Below are 17,040 nucleotides of genomic sequence, written 5' to 3' on the forward strand. Positions count from 1 at the left end.
CTCAGTGGGGGGATGGGGTGTCTTCTTCTCCCTCTGCCTACGCCCCTCCCCTTGCTTCTATTCTTTCTCTCTCTCTCACATAAAGAAATAAAACCTTTTAAAGGAACACATAATTTTTTTTTTAATGTAAGACGGGATTTTATTTAAATCGCTAATTTAGGGCTGCCTGGGTGGCTCAGCGGTTAAGCATCTACCTTCGGCTTAGGTCAGGATCCTAGGGCCCAGAGATCGAATCCCACATCGGGCTCCCCACAGGGAGTCTGCTTCTCCCTCTGCCTGTGTCTCTCCGTCTGTCTCTCACGAATCAATAAATACAATCTTTAAAAACAAACCACCAAACAAACAAAAAAAACCCACCAAACTTTGATTTGTTAAAGACTCTTTGGACCAATATAATTCTCAAACAAAACAAAAACTCCACAAATCCTTCCAGACCCTGTGTTATTCACCTCCCTCACTCCTGACAGAGAACGTTTATCTTGGAAGGGGTACCTAGTCTCGGCGTACCTTGCTCAGAAATAAAACTCTCAGATGTATTCATTAGTAACGCACCTACATGACAGAGGGGGAAAAACCAAATCACAAGATCAAGTAAAAAGGGTGTCAGGTCCAAAGGAGGCGTTTCTCCAGTGGCTTCTGTGACCACGGTCCACATTCTGCCAGCCACCGTGCTTTGTCCCGGTTCCTTCCCCCACAGCACAGTCTCTGAGGTACAGAGGCACCACTGCCCCACGTATGGCAAAGACCCCCCTGAACAACCACAGGGCTCTGTGCAGAGAACAGGAGCGGAGCCTGGACATGGCGGAGCTGTAGTGCACAGTTTGTTCCAGGCATCAACGCCACTGGCCGCCCAATCTGGGGAAGACACAGGCTCCTGCAGCACCCCCTTTCCCGATCTCTAACCCTCCCACCCCAGAGCTCTCACGTGAATTCATGAGGTCCCATTCCTGCCAGCACTTCATAAACGTTAGCGATCCTATCCTGAATGAATAGTGCAGGGGCAATCAATGACTACTCCTGCGGTGCTGAGGCTGCTGGGTTCTCGCCTGAGTAACAGAAAGGTCGAGCGCACTGACGACCAAAGACTTCCTTATTAAGTGAACTGATTAGGGACAAAATGCCTATGCGGGTGCTGTTAGGCCCCCACACACCGACTTTTCTTGGTCTGCGAGATACCTAGGGAAACGCACGTACCCATCACTGCCACATGACAGACCTGAGAGAAGAACTGAGAAAAATCTGTACGAACCCACAAAAGGGCAGATGCAATCGGTGAAGGTGTCGTCGGAAAAGGTGGCCAGATATGATTCTAGCCCGGTATCAAAGACCGGTGCTTCGGTCCTGGTTCCACCACTAACGGGACCGTCCCCTTTCCTGAGAGCGAGTGTAACGAACGATACCTATTCTTGATCCCTAACACAACAGGGGGGGAAATCACATCAGGGAAGAGCTACAAAAGGGCTTTCTGTCATAGTACCTTCACCCAGCCTTGCTCATCTCCAACTGTACTGAACACACTGTCTTGATGACAACAAAATCTCAGTTACTGTCAGGATGGCCAATGCATGGGCTGTCAGTCTCAGCAATTCCACTGGCAGGGTTCTTCCACACGTGCACACGCAATGTATACAAGGAGTTTGATCCTAAGCCCTGTTTGTAAGAGCAAAGGATGACAATCAAGACGGACATCCTCCACTATGGCCCTAGTGACATCACGTAGGCGGCTGATGGTGGCAGCAGGTGCAAGGAGCTGGCGATGGGGCGAAGAGACCGGTAGCCAGTGACTGGATTCCCTCTGAATATATTTTTAAAATTCTTAGGGCAGCCCCGTTGGTGCAGTGGTTTAGCGCCGCCTGCAGCCTAGGGCATGACCCTGGAGACACTGGATCGAGTCCCACGTCAGGCTCTCTGCATGGTGCCTGCTTCTCCCTCTGCCTCTCTCTTTCTGTGTGTCTCTATGAATAAATAAATAATCTTTAAGATATATTTTTTACACATATAAATATATATATATATATTTTTTACATATATACACACACACACCCATATATATATATATATATATATATATATATATATATATATATATATATTTTAACATTCTTGACCAAGCAGGCACCTTCACAAAACAAAACAATTCGGCAAACAAGAAGGGGAGTTTTCACTTACCATTATCTCCAGAAGGTGCTACCCATCTCAGCCCCAAGGTTAGGAATCTGACAATGACTTTCTGTCTTCCGTACAAAGGCCTTGATAAGCTGACTGACGCCCTGGACTCGAGCAAAATATCCTGAAAGAGAGACAGACAGAAGCTATGGCTCACAGAGGTCAGACATAATCCTTGCAAAGCCCACCCCAGGAGAACAGCAAAACAGGACACTTCTCTTCTTCTTCACGGTCAGCGCTTTATCTGGGAAATTCACAAGAGAAGCAGTGACTTTCAAATTCTATCCCTTTTTAAAGCTGTTTGAACCAAAGCAAGTACAATCTATTTAATAGTGGAATTACCTATCTGAAAAATAAACTCTCCCACGATTTCACTTAGGAAAGACAAGTGTTTAGCATCAAAACATCAGACCAAAATGTTCCTCTTGAAAACGGGCTTTCTCGTAGCTAGGTGAAAGCCGCTTAAGTCTCTGCTGAAAGTTAAAATGGCAATATCATGACAAAAATAGTATTTTGGGGTCATGAAATTGGCCTGGTAAATACCACAGCAAAAAAATAAAACGGAGGGGGGGTAATTCTTATCGTGTTCCCTTCATCTCCATCCCCAGTGGGTAAGAGCCTCTATGTTTCTAAAATGGCCTCAGAGATGGGGCGAGGGAAAGGCACCACGTCAATGCCACTGAACAAGTTAACTTGTTCAGCATAGGAGACGGGAAATCAAAGAGGGGAAAGGAATACAATCTGCATTCTAAAGCCCCGCTGCTGAAAGGATGACTATCTTAAGAACCACATCGCAGTGGCATTTAGACACTTACGGCAATCAGACATAGGGATTCTAGGTCTACTGATGCTCCTAATAAATAATTTGAGTTTGTATTTTGTGCGTCCAGTAAATCATTTTCCTTGTGTGTTAAAGAATTATCATCCACGACAGACTGGATGTTGGGGAAAAACTTTTACAGGTGCTCACCACAGACTATCTGGGAAGGACTCTCCTAGGAAGCTCCAGTCTGAAGATGCCAGCCCAGGGAGAGGAGGAAGGAAGGACACACGGCTGTCATGCTTCCTGGGGCACCCAGCTCCTGGCGCCCCACAGAGGGTCCCTGGCTCTGCAGCATCTGTTAGGAAAGCTGCCTCAAGAGCAGGGCACGGAGGCCTGAGGCCTCTTAGCCAGGCCTTGCCCCATCTTCCTGATGCCGGGGTTCACCCTCGCCTCAAAGTAACTACCCTGTCCCCATGCCCAGGCACCACCACTTCAAAATCGCTTTGCATTTCTTACAGAAGCTACCCAGGGGATCCATCTCTAGGGCCCACGTTCCCTGCACACACAAAAGCAACAGTCATTTGGTCAATTTCTCCAACTCCCTGGGACTAAGACACCCTGTCATCTCAACTCCTTTCCCTGTCTGGATAGAAATGACTTGCAGAGACGAATAGTGTTACCATCACCTGTACCAAGGCAGAAAGAGTAATTCCTTCCTTGGACAGGTCACAGAAAAAGATAACATAAGTGACTTTTAGACAGGTAAAAACGATCCTCAACTTCACCCCAAAATAGGAGGAATATAAAATAAAATTATTGTAACATACCATTTTTCACCTATCAGATGAACAAAGATGAGAAGTGTCATGATACGCTATGTTGGTGAGCATGTCGGGAAAGAAGCACTTCCAGAAACCACTGGAGAGACTGAACACTGGAACTCTCATTTTAAGAGGGAATCCCTTGGGGTGCCTGGGTGGCTCCGTCGGCTCAGTGTCTGCCTTCAGCTCAGGCCATGATCTCCAGATCCTGGGAGCGATCATCGGGCTCCCAGCATGGAGCATGCTTCTCCCTCCTCTTGTGTCTCTGCCTCTCTCTATATCTATCATAAATAAATAAACAAATAAATAAGTAAATAAATAAATCTTTAAAAAAGAAAAAAGAAAAAAGAAGCCTCTGGATAGAGGGCATCTTAGGATGGCCTTGCTCCGAGATATTTAGATCTTTATTCATTCAGCCAGTATCCTGGAGCCCTCTCTAAATGTTGAAAACTGGAAAGAATCGAAGGAGAGAAATGAGCTACAGTCCCCACCCTTGGGAGCTAATACAATGTAAACAACCCTTTACCTGGTTCTGGGAGACAGCAATGTAAATAACTATTTACAGTGCTTCTGGGAGCAGAGAGAAGCCAGGAAAGGCTTCACAGGGCACAGCCTAAGGAGATCTCAGATAAGACAGAAGCACACCCAGAGAGGATGGGAGAGGGACTGTGGTCAGGCTCCTGCACCTGGGCACTGAGTAAGGGCTGAAAGGAGCCATAAACTGGGAACTAGGGGGCCACGGGGAGCCATCGATGGATTCTCCACAGTGGAGTGGCATCAGATTTGAGGTTCAGAATGAAAATTCTAACAGCATAGTACAGGCTAGAGGTAGGACAACACCTGGAGGGCCTCCACAGTGATTCAGGGAATGACTAAGAACAGACACGAAGCCCTACCAGTCTGATCCTGGCCAATGCCACGCTGCTATTTTAACAAAAATGGTATGCCTGAATCACTGACTGTAAACCATCAACTTGAAAACCACTTTAAAAAGTTCAAGAAAGGGGCGCCTGGTGGCTCAGCTGCTTAACCATCTGCCTTCGGCTCAGGTCATGATCTCAAGGGTCCTGGGATCGTAACAAGCAGGGAGACGAGAGCATGGGTGGAGAGCACCATACATCTTCACTTACCCTTTTATAAAGGTCAAAGAAAAGTGTTCCAACACCACAGCTTGATGGATGGAAGGATGCTGTTGATGACTCAAAATAGAATATTGATTTTTTTTTTTTAAAATGAGGCTTTTTCTCAAAAGGATATTTGGAATAATGAAATGTTCACTGAGTGGAGCTATGCAGCCCATCACTGCATTCAACCACAGGTGGGTGCCATGCATGATTTGACACTAACCTTTTCATTTGGTTACTCACTGAACAAGTATTTGTTGGGTTCCCTTCCGTGGGCCATCATGAGTAAGAGACATGGCCCCTGCTCTGACAGGACTCAAGGGCTGTCGAGGAAAATGAGCATTTAGACTCCAGTGCGATGAGTGCTCCCCCTGGGGAAGCACGGGGCCTCACAGAATAGAGAGCTGTCATCACCACCATCAGGGTAAGGTTTCTTGAGCTCACACCGTGTGCCTGGCACTGCTCCAGGGGCTCTGTAAGAATTAGCCCCACCGATGCTCACAGGAACTCCATGGGGTAAGTATCGTGGCCTCCATGTTATGGATAAAGAAACTGAGACGCAGAAAAGTGAACAGAGTTGCTCAGGGTTTCACAAGAAGGCTCTGAACCTGGGCAATTTTGCTCTCGAGATCCTGGTTCTTAACTTCTAGGTTCCAGGTACATGCATTACATGTATGACCTCACTGAATCCTCAGGCTAACTATGTGATCGATGCTATTATCATGCCCTTTTTGGAGATGAGAAACCTATGCACAGAGAAGTTAATAAGATGCCAAAGGTTAGAGACCTTGGGAGGGCATCTGATACAAATGTAAGATACCAGACCAGGAAGGTTTTTGAGACGTAGCAAGTGAGTTGGAGTTGGAAGTTTGGATGTCAGATAGCAGAAGGGTATGCTAAGGCAGGGAGGACAGAGGTACGAGAGACAGCCTGGGAAGGAAGGATACACTCAAGGTGACACAGCTGTGGGGGAACCGTTGCAGCCATCTCAATCCCCTTCGGCTTGGGTGCATGGGGCTTGCTGAAGTCTGAGGGCCAAGCAGGGGGACTTCCAGGGCTTAAGGGCCTTACACAGAAGAGGAGGTAATGGTAGTCCACTACTGGAGGAGGAGATGCGACAGCTGAGACATCCCTCACTCTGGGGCCACCCAAGGCTCAGACAGGCAGAGCCTGCTAAAGAGCAATGGGGACAGGGATTGACAGGGGCCCTGCAGGACTTTGGGCCTTAAAAAGAATATCAGGCACTGCAAGACACCGGGGTGGCTCTGCGGTTGAGCATCTGCCTCTGGCTCAGGTCATGATCCTGGGGTCCTGGGATCAAGTGCTGCATTGGGCTCTCTGCAGGGAGTCTGCTTCTCCCTCTGCCTAGGTCTCTGCCTCTGTCTGGGTCTCTCATGAATAAATAAATAAAATATCGAAAAAAAAAAAAACAAGAATATGAGGCACTGGTTCTCTACCATAGGGAAGGCAAGAGAGCTGGGGAAATTCTCTTGATGTGGGCATACGAGTCCTACTAAGTGCGAAGGTAAGGCAGGAGAACTCAGATAAACAAGTCCTGCCCAAGGGGAAATTTAATCCCCCCTCAAATCAGTTGAAGTCTATGGTGAACTGAGTGTATCCAAAGCACCAACAAAGACTAGACTCATGCAACAACAGACTAGACGGACCGGAGTCCTCACACGATCGGCCCGGCAGAGGAAGCACGCCACGCTCAGTTTCTACACACATTTGGCGTTTCGTCAAAATTCACCAGAGGAGAAACACAGAAAATATGATGCATTATCAAGATACACAGTCAAGAGAACTAGGTCCAAAGACAGTCAAGATGTTGGAATTATTTTTGCAGGGACTCTGATAAGTCCATGAAAGGATCTAGTCAAAAGGTGGACAGAATGAATGAGTACATGAGGGGTTTCATCAGAGATTTGGAAGTTGAAACAAACTATCAACACTAAAATAGAGTGGGGAAAAAATTAGAACAAAGTACCCCAAATCAGTGGGACAATATTAGGCTATGATACCTGTAATAAGAGTGCCAGAGGGAAGAAAGAACATGGGGCAGAAGAAATATCGGATAACCCATGACTGAGAAGCTTCCAAATTTTTAAAATAAATGTGTTTATGAGAAAGAGAGAGAGAATGTGTGCGTGTGCAGGTTCAGAGGGAAAGAGGAAAGAGAGAAGCCGACTCTGCACTGAGCACACAGCCCAACGCAGGACTTGATCCCATGACCCTGAGATCATGACCTGAGCCGAAATCAAGAGTTGGATGCTATACCAACTGAGCCAACCAAGCGTCCCCGAAGTTTCCAAATGTAATGAACTATATCCATCACTGATGCAAATGCAGAAAACTCCAAGCAGGATGAACACAAAGAAAGACACACCTAAAAGATCAAGGTCAAACTGTGGAGAAAGAGAAAATCTTGAAAGCAGACAGAAAGAACAAAGAGCTCTCAAACAGGCAGGGGAGCAATGTAAGAATGATGGCTGACTCGTCACCAGAAACGTCATGACCAAAGGACAACAGAATGGCGTGACATCTTAAAGTGCTGAATGAAAAAAGTCAATCTACAATTGTACATCAAATGCAAACATTTCAAAGATAAAGGCAAAATAACAAGATTTTTAAACAAAAAATAATCTCTAGGGCAGCCCCTGTGGCGAAGCCATTTAGTGCCGCCTTCAGCCCAGGGCGTGATCCTGGAGACCTGGGATCGAGTCCCATGTCGGGTTCCCTGCATGGAACCTGCTTTTCCCTCTGCCTGTGTCTCTGCGTCTGTGTGTGTGTGTGTGTGTGTGTGTGTGTGTCTCTATGAATAAATAAATAAAAATCTTAAAAAAAAAAAACGTAATCTCTATGCCCAGTGTGGGGCTCATACTCACAACCTTGAGATCAAAGGTCGCCTGCTCTTCCAACTGAGCCAGCCAGGCGCCCCTAAAATAATGACAGTTTTCAGAGACAAAGACTAAGGAGATTCAATCTCCTGAAGACCTCACCACAGTACTGTCGTGGGGAGGGAAGGGAGGTGGAGGAGGGAAGAATTTGGGTGTTCGACATCTATACCCGCCTAGTGTTGGGTGAGGAAATCTCTTCAGGAAGGTGGCAAGAGCTCTAACTTCCCATGCCGGTGCTGATTAGTCCTGGCCTGCTGCAGCCCCGGTCAAAGGAGGACTGGAGCCTGCGCCAGAGCTCCCTGAACAAAGGAGCAAACAGGCTGACAATGATGACAGAGAGGTACCGGGGCGCTTGGGGGGCATCTGCCTTTGGCTCAGGTCAGTGATATCGGGTCCTGGGACCCAGCCCCACATGAGGCTCCCTGCTCAGTGGGGAGTCTGCTTCTCCTTCTCCCTCTGCCTGCCACGCCTCCTGCTTTTGCTGGCAAATAATATATAAAATCCTTAAAAAAGATGGGATCGCTGGTGCTCAGCAGTTTAGCGCCTGCCTTTGGCCCAGGCGCGATCCTGGAGTCCGGATCAAGTCCACATCGGCTCCGGCATGGAGCTGCTTCTCCCTCCGCCGTGTCTCTATGTCTATCATAAACAAACAAACAAACAAATAAATATATCTTTTAAAAAAATCTTAAAAAAGAGGAAGAAAGAAAGAAAGAAAGAAAGAAAGAAAGAGAAAGAGAGAGAAAGAGAGAAAGAAAAGAAAGAAAAGAAAGAACCAATCATTCCAACTACGGATGTTTTCTTCCCCAGGCTGAGTATCATTCTTGATGTCACACTGGAAATTTCACTGTGCAGGCAGACTAGGGACATGAAATGTTAGAGATTTTATCTACTTTCTAGTAAAGTGTTAGGATAGTTGAACATAAAGAGGACTGTCAGTTTGCAGCTTGCAGCTTTTAACTTCTTATGCCTCTGACATCTCGGGGGATTAAGGAGCAGTTCTGGTTTCAAGTCCACTAGGCAGTTTAGAGTTAACTATTTCTCAACCTTGGCACTTTTGACATTTTGGTCTAAATAATCCTTTCTTGTGGGAGGCTGTCCAGGGCACTGCAGAGTGTTAAACAGCATCCCTGAGTCCTACCTGCACAGAAAGCAGCAGCAACACGCGCCCCTCTCCCCGGGGGTGACAACAAAAAATGTCTGGAGATTTTGCCAAATTGACGGGCCGGGTGTCAGACTGTTTCCAGTTCAGAACCTTTCAGAGATCATCATCATCATCATTATCTGCAGCAGCAGCATCTTTATGGTTGCCAAAAATGCAAAAAGATAGTCTTTCTATGTGAAAAATCAACATAAGTTAATCGCATTAATAGGACAGGAGGGGGGCAGCCACAGTGGCTCAGGAGTTTAGCGACACTTTTGGCCTGGGGAGTGATCATGGGGACCCGGGATCAAGTCCCATGCATGGAACCTGCTTCTCCCTCTGCCTGTGTCTCTGCTTCTGTGTGTGTGTGTGTGTGTCTCTCATGAATGAATAAAAAAAATCTTTTTTTTTATAGTTTTTTTTTAATTTTTTTTTTTTAAATTTATGATAGAGAGAGAGGCAGAGACACAGGCAGAGGGAGAAGCAGGCTCCATGCACCGGGAGCCTGACGTGGGATTCGATCCCGGGTCTCCAGGATCGCGCCCTGGGCCAAAGGCAGGCGCCAAACCACTGCGCCACCCAGGGATCCCGAATAAAAAAATCTTTTAAAAAAAAATAGCACAGGAAGTTTTCAGGAAGAGGAAGGATACTCATCTGAGTCTGTAATGACCTAGTAAATGATTCTGCTTTGTTTTCTTAGAGCTATCCCTAAGGATGTACATTGAGGGGAGGAGCCCTATATCCTGAAAAACGAAAGAACACAGAAACTTACTTTACTTCTTTTCTAAAGACTGTTTCTCTTTTAGTCCCCTGACACTTTAGTGAATTGCTGACAGATTTCTTAAGTTCCAAGAATTCTAGGTCTTTTTCTCAGTAGCCTGCCTTTTTTTTTTCTTTTCAAATGGATTTAATAGCCTGAGGATTTTCTGACATCCTATTGTCCTGCCTTGGACAACGAATGAACAAATAAAACAGCACCTGCTGTAGTTAGCCACAGAGCTACTTCTTAATCAGTCATCTGGAACTTTTCCTGAATGGCCTTCGATACCACATTTTTTAATTCCCAGGAATTTCTTAAAACTCCCTTTCCTAACATTTCAATGAATTTTAAAGATTTACTTATTTGAGGGGCAAGAAAGGGGGCAGAGGGAGAGAGGGAATCTTAAGCAGACTCCCCGCTGAGCATAGTGACCTGAGCTGAAACCAAGAGTCCTTTGCTTAACCGACTGAGCCACCCAGACGCCCTCAGTGGATTTCAGTGAGAGAGAAGAAATACACACATGAGTTCAGTCAACCACCTTAAACCACCTTAAACTATCTCCTGTAGGGTCTTCAGTTTATGAGAGAATTTTCCTACCATGGATAATTTCAGGAACTACCAGTGGAGACAACAGGTCAACCTGTGGTGCTATAGCATGCTGTTATGACTACTGTGTAATAGCATATTATGCTACTATGATTGTGTTCCTAAGGATTCGTGAAATATTCCAAATCATGAAATCGATTCCTACACCTCTTTTGCCACCCACAATTCTAAAAGAACAGAGAAATACTTATAAAAGTGTGAATTCAGAAGGTGCTGGCTCCTTGTGAGGGATGCGGTGGCAAAGATGGACAATGCAGGGCACCTTTGCTGGTGGCCAAAGCCCTGGCCGCCACCTAAGAGCTATGCTACTATGAGCAGATTACCTAATGTCTCTGTGCACCCTATTTCCTCACCTGTAAAACTGGAATTTCAATTTATAGAATTGAGTGGACTGAAAGAAATTTTACACAAAAAGTCCTAATTCCTTGAAAGCTCAAAACATGGTTTTTGTTATGACATAAGTGGTTAAGAGCACAGACTCTGGAGACAGACTTCCCAGTTTTGTGACCTCAGACAAGTTCCCAAATCTCTCTGTGCCTGTTTTCTTGCCTGCAAAAGGGGACAATGCGCTACTGATTTGGCATTAAATGAGTTGCTAGTGCCCGGCACATAGTAAACATCCAAATAAATGTAAGCTATCAGTATGACAATTATTTTTTTTGGAAGGATCTTTCTGGCAACATTGTGGAAGATGTGTGAAGCTATCAGTATTTCAATTATTTTTGGGGGAAGGAGATTTCTGGCAACAGTATGGAGATGCGTGGAGGGGGAGGGAAGACATGCTGCCTCCAGGGAAACTGAGGAGCTGAGTATTAAGACCTGAGGGGGGGGCCGAGGTGGCTCAGTAGGTTAAGTGTCTGCCTTCAGCTCAGGTCATGATCCTGGGGTCCTGAGATCAAGTCCTGCATCCAGCTCCCTGCTCAATGGGGAGTCTCCTTCTCCCTCTACCTCTCCCCTCTGCTCCTGCTCTTTCTCTCAAATAAATAAATAAATCTCTCAAAAAAAAAATAAATCTCTCAAAGCATTTAGTTTCCTGGAGAATGATACCAAGTACAAAGGCAACCTGCATTATAGAAAAACAGGTGCTGGGTGGAATTACAAAAGTGCCCGGGGTTGGGGCCATCCAATCTCTGCTGGAGCACCGGGGAAGGCCTCTTACAGGCAGAGATGTTACGCTCTTGACTGGAGAGCTGAACAATGAGTTAGGAGGTAGCTACAGGGCAGGTGTGGAGAAAAGAGTCCCAGAGATTTTCAGGTAGGGGCTAACAGGTAAGAATGCTCGGGCTGCTCTGGAAAAGAGGGCCACGTAAGGTGGGAATCCAAGTGAGAAGAAAGAAGCTGCCAGAGGAAGCAGAGGCCAAAGAGACCCTAATGGGCCTGGCAGCTTTAAAAGCCTGAAAACTTTGTGCAAAAAGAGCAGACACCCCTTTCCCGACAGTGTACCAACAGGCCAAAACGACAATGTGACAAGTATGTCTTGACAGTCCCTGAATGTTTGATTTCGCACTACTGGGTCACTAAGAAGGCTAAGGAGGGGGGCGGGGGCGTGGGGGCAGGTAAGAAAACTCACAAGGAATTACCTTATGATTCATTTGCAGATTCTTGGTTGAAACAACAGCCCCTACTACTGCCCTGTCTACCTCCCTGTCAGCATTAGTTCTGCCATTTTCCTACAAATGACAGAAAAGCAGGCACCGCTGGGCTTCAGGGCACAGGCATCAACTCCGGAGACATAAACGCACATTAAGACAATAGGGTGGGGTAGCAACAAAACTAAACAACAAAACCAAGGCACTAAGCAAGAAGTTTGGGGGATGGAGGGAGGCGGGGAACTGAAACCCTAACAAGCAAATTTAGAAAACGGGAGGGGAAGTAAAAGTATTTTCCTACACACACACAAAAAGAGCTGTCCCCACGTGCTCTGGCCAAACCAAACTCCCCTTTGACTCAACTGCTGAAAAAAAAAAAAAAAAAGAAGAAGAAGCCAAAGCTGTGAAAAACTCACACTTTCATACGTCTTCCCAGAATAGTCAGTAGGTACACTACAGAGTACAGCTAACTGCCCTAGAAGACCTTGAAAGATTTGCCCCAGATAACAGGGCACATGACAATCCCCGCGAGGAGCTCCCAGACCCAGCAACCCTTCCTGTTCCAACAACCTGATCGTCTACACCTGCGGGCTCGTCTGTCCTTTCATAATCGATAGTGTTTCCTGTCCAGCATTCAAGCGGTACCAAGGAAACCTGCAGAAGGATCTGCTTCCAAACAGAGTAAGATTTTTTTTTTTTTTGGGTCCAAGGCGTTTCCACAATTCTTTCCTCCTCCCAGTTGCACATTTCTAAATGTCAGGAACTTGGGCAGTCCGGTCCTCAGCACCCCCCCCCCCCGCCCCGGTTTGCAGACGGCAACGCCTCTCAAGTCCCAGGAAGGCCGTCCCAGGACCCCCCCCCCCCAGGCGGATGCGATGCGCCCCAATCGCCCCTTCCTTATTCAGGGCCAGAGGGGCTGCAGCCGTAGGGTCTGCGGCGGCCGGGGCGCCCCGGAAAGGGTGAGAAGGCCGCCCCGGAGCTCGGCACCCGCACGGCTCCGGGCACACCCGACACCAGTTTTCGCCCGGGGCAAAAGCACGACGGGGGCCGCGGAAGGGTCGCGGCCTGCGCCACCGCCTGCCCCCCGGGACCCCAGGCCAGGCGCCCGGGAGCCGCGCCGGCCCGCTGCTTCCCGGCCCTCGGCGGCGGCCCCGAGCTGCACGCCAGGCCGCGGAGTGGCGCAGCCCCGACCGGGGCTCCCGCGGGCCTGGCGCCGGCGGCTGGAGGCCGGAGCGGGGGCGCGCGCCGGGGAGCACCTCCGCCCCGCCCCCGCCCCCACGCGCCCCCGCCCCACCCCCCCACCCGCCACCCCGCGCCCCGCCGGCGGGGCGCACTCGCCTGCCCACGTCTGGTTGGCCAGCTGCTTCATGCGGTTGAACTGCTTCTTCTTGGCGGCGGCAGCCGGGAGGGGGGCGGCGGCCCGCGGGGCTCCTACCGGACAGCTGGGCGGACGCACTGGAGCGGCTACTTCGCTTCCGCCGGCGGCAGCGGGAGAGGCGGGGAGGCAGCGTCGGCAGCGGTAGCGGGGGCGGAGGCGAGAGAGGCGGGGAGGTAGCCGCGGCGGCGGCCCACGGGGATAGGCCGGGTACCTCCAGGGACAGCGTGACGCAGCTACTTCGCATCACGCAGGCGCCTTGCTAGCTTCCGGGTTGTGTGGGCGGGGCCGAAGGAACTCTCCAATGAACCGTTTCCCCGGCCGAGGGGCGGAGGGAGCGACCAATGAGCGTCTGCGCCGAGGAGCCAATGAGCGGTAAGGTTTGCTGGGGAGGCTGACGTGATGACGTCACTGAGATGCGCCCGCTGAGCGCGGGGGAAGCCAGCCGGTTTCTCCTGCCCGGCGGGAGGTGCGCTGGTCCTCCCGGCGTCTGCGGACCCCGCTTCCTCCGTGTCCCTGGCGGGCACGGCAGCCCGGAACCTCCACGCTGATGGCCGCTAACCTGAGGACGCCCTCTTTCGCCTCCTGTTCGTCGACCTCGACAGACACGGACGACGAGGGTGTGCGCGGCACTTGCGAAGATGCTTCCATGTGCAAGAGGTGCTGGCCGGGCGCGGGCCGGGGGGCGGCTGCCCAGCGGGGCCGGGGCCTCGGGGGGAGGCTGGCGCTGAAAGGTTCCCGTCAGCTCGCGCGACCCTCGGGCCACGCCTGGGACTGCCCGCAGCGGAGGTTCGTTTGTTCCCCTGGTCGGCGTCTCCCTTCTGCTGCGAGCCGGGGCTGGGGTCCGGGCCTCCTGGGGGGCGAGGCCACGAGGTAGAGTCTTGGTGCGTGAGGAGAAGCGGAGCGTCCGCCTGTTGAGTAGGTTCCGTCGCGTCGTGGGTCGTCCTGGTCCCCTCTGCGCCTGCCGTGGGGCCAAGCAGGGCGTGGGGGGGGGCGGGGGGCGGGGGCGGGGGCGGGACGGCCCGGCCAGGACCGCGTGCAGGGGTGTGCAGAGCCAGGACCTTCCCCAGCTCCTGCCTGGATGCCACAGGAGCCTACCGCCCGGGGGGTGCTGCGGCGGCCGCGTTGGGAGCACACACCTGTGTCCCGTGTGGGAGCGCCTGAGGCTTGAGTGTCCTGCGTTCCTCCGCTCGGCGGAGATCGCGGAGAGTAGAGTGGGTGGCGGGCGCTTGCTCTCGGGTGGCCGGTGGGTCCTGGGGACCCACGATGAACAGGCCTGACGTGGCGTGTGAGGCGCTCAGCACCTGCCGCGAGAGACGGGAGGCAGACGTCACCCGTGAAGAACGGAACTGCAGCGTGCCATCAGAGCCTGTAATTGAGGCAGTACTGTGCGAGCTGAGAACAGAAGGCTGACCACCCAGCAGGGATGTAGGAGGGCGTTGGGTCAGGGCAGGGCGGAGCGTGAAGAGTCCAAGGCATGGGAAGAACGCCGCTGAAGCTGGAGCACGTGCGGACTGTCGGCGGGAGCAAGCCGAGGGTCTGGGTTCAGACCTGCGCTTTTTGTTACTCCTTGGAGATTCGGCATAGTGATGTAAAGCGCGGACTCCAGGGCCAGGCTCTCTCAGGCTGACCCGAGCTCTGCCCCTTATGGTCTGTGTTAGTTACTCCACCACTCTGCGGGCTCTCAGTTTCCTGACCTGAGAAATGGAGTCATAATAATCCCACTTCATAGATGATTGTAAAGATTGAATGGGAAATAACTAATAAGGCGCTTAGAGCCACGTCTGGCATGTAGTAGGTGTTAGTGGTGGTAAAATAAAAGTAGAGATAAATCCGTACATTAAGTGTCTAAGACTGGGGGGCCGTCTTGCAGGTTTTTTTTTTTGTTTTTTTTTTTTTAAGTTTTTACTCATCGGTGAGAGAGAGGGAGGGGCAGAGACACAGGCAGAGGGAGAAGCAGGCTCCCTGTAGGGAGCCCGTTGTGAGACTTGATCCCAGGACCCCTGGATCACAACCTGAGCCCATGGCACATGCTCAACCACTGAGCCTCCCAGGTGCCCCGAAATTTGTGAACTTTAATGGATGACACCCCACTTCATTTCTTCTTCACCTTTCCAGTGCTGTTGACCGTATGTGTAGCCCTTTGAATTAGAAATAATTTTCCTCCCATCCACTTCTACTTGCTAAGAGAATGTGAAGTGCCAAGGAAACAATCAGAAGGAAACAAAATACTTTTCAGTAGCGTATTACGGTTAGGTTTGTTTGAAACGTATTGGTGATTTTGATTTATTTGAGATTCGTCGCTAACAGTTTTTGCAAACTTGCTTACTTAAAAAAACAGTAAAAATGCTCTTATTGGATAATTTCTATAGTTTCTCAGCTCTTCTCTGCCTCAGTTTCTAATGCCCCCCCCCCCCCCCCCCCCGCCGCCAGTCTGGAGACATCTAATAGGGGAAGTTTCGGGTCGGAATTGCAGGATTCTAGGGCAGCAGAACCCAGCCCAAAGTGCACATCACTGGAGCCTGTGGAGCTTTGTAAAGAACACACAGTTGCTCACATCCTATTGCAGACTCACTGAGTCTGAAGCTTCCGGGTTAGGTGCCCTGCTGTAAAGACCAGGTGTGTTTGCCATCTGGATGCATTTCATCAAAGCTGTTCTTGCACTGGGCTTTCCTCCATCTGAGAAACCTGCAACAAGCTTGGGAGAATCCGTACGTTAATGTTCTGAGACATTTTGCAGGGCTCTGTTCTGCAAGGTCTGTGATACCATAACCTGCATCTTCAGTGTAATGTAACGTGTTAAACCCTTAAGTCTCGTCAGAAAGTCATGTAATTAGTGAGGCCGGGATTCCTTGCAGGACCAGGGGCAAATAACTTCCTGCCTCAGTCCTCTCTTTGGAATGGGGAAGAGAATGGTAACCCACCTTTGGGACGTAAGGATTCAGTGAGAAATAGACACGAGGCAGTTATTAGCACAGGCTCTGGCGCAGTGAGAAACCTTCACTAAGTTATTATCGCGAGCTTTGATTTTCCTCCATTCTTTTTTCTTTTCTTTTTTCTGTGTTTTACAGAGTTTATTTGTTTTACAGAGAGTGCGTGCACGCGTGGGGGGGGCGGGGCAAAGTGAGAGGGAGGGGGAAAGAATCTCAGGGAGAGTTTGCACTGAGCGAGGAGCCCAACGTGGGGCTCTCTGTCACGACCCTGAGACAGGACCTGAGCTGAAACCAAGAGCTGGGCACTCAGCCACCTGAGCCACCGAGGCGCCCTTCATTTCCCTCTATTCTGAGTATTACTTGGTTGAAGTTACTGAACGTGTGCCAGGTGTGGGTCGGGCTGGTTCCTGCCACCCTGGGTTCCAGCCACAGCAGCCCCTAAAATAACGTTAAGAAACCAGTCAGCCTCCCAGAACTCCTACGGTTCTGCTGTTTGGTGTGTTCCCTCCTTCTGTACAGGCCCTGGGGGTGCTCAGCATGCTGTGAGCTGTCAGCTGAACAGGTGTTTGCCAGATAGAAGAAAATCGCATGGACATTTAAGCACATGCTGTGCAGGGGAACCTGACCTTGGGCTGCAGAGCGGGTAGGGTTCTGGAGCCACAGTCAGAGGTGAAGTGCGGGAAGGGCCGAGGAGTTGCTTCTCTTTCCTGTCTGGGGTTTTTGTTTTGTTTTGTTCTCCTTACCCAGATTTTATTTGCTTATTCATGAGAGATGCAGAGGCAGAGAGCATGCGGAGGGAGCAGCCGGCTCTCCCTGGGGAGCGTGATGAGGGACTCGATCCCAGGACCCTGGGACTCAATCCCAG

General features: G+C 49.9%; 1 protein-coding gene and 1 long non-coding RNA gene across 4 annotated transcripts in view; one reads left to right on the top strand and one right to left on the bottom strand.

Moving 5' to 3' along the window:
- LOC129519445 (uncharacterized) overlaps positions 1–4,477 on the bottom strand; it is a 30,145-nt gene extending 25,668 nt beyond the window's left edge. The window contains exons 1-3 of one of the 2 annotated variants that reach the window (XR_008666406.1): positions 3,757–4,477; positions 2,170–2,290; positions 1,478–1,955 (exon numbers count right to left, since the gene is read on the bottom strand). This is a non-coding gene — a long non-coding RNA (uncharacterized LOC129519445). The remainder of the gene's footprint in view (positions 1–1,477; positions 1,956–2,169; positions 2,291–3,756) is intronic. The other variant, XR_008666407.1, reaches the window with a different exon arrangement.
- Positions 4,478–13,684: 9,207 nt separating this feature from the next.
- LCMT1 (leucine carboxyl methyltransferase 1) overlaps positions 13,685–17,040 on the top strand; it is a 52,008-nt gene continuing 48,652 nt past the window's right edge. For both annotated transcript variants that reach the window (XM_055339956.1, XM_055339957.1), the window contains exon 1: positions 13,685–13,902. In XM_055339956.1, coding sequence (XP_055195931.1) covers positions 13,793–13,902 — 110 coding nt within the window. In that variant the 5' untranslated portion in view covers positions 13,685–13,792. The remainder of the gene's footprint in view (positions 13,903–17,040) is intronic.

The sequence above is a fragment of the Nyctereutes procyonoides genome, unplaced genomic scaffold, assembly GCF_905146905.1.
Source record: "Nyctereutes procyonoides isolate TBG_1078 unplaced genomic scaffold, NYPRO_anot_genome, whole genome shotgun sequence".
Lineage (NCBI taxonomy): Eukaryota > Metazoa > Chordata > Mammalia > Carnivora > Canidae > Nyctereutes > Nyctereutes procyonoides.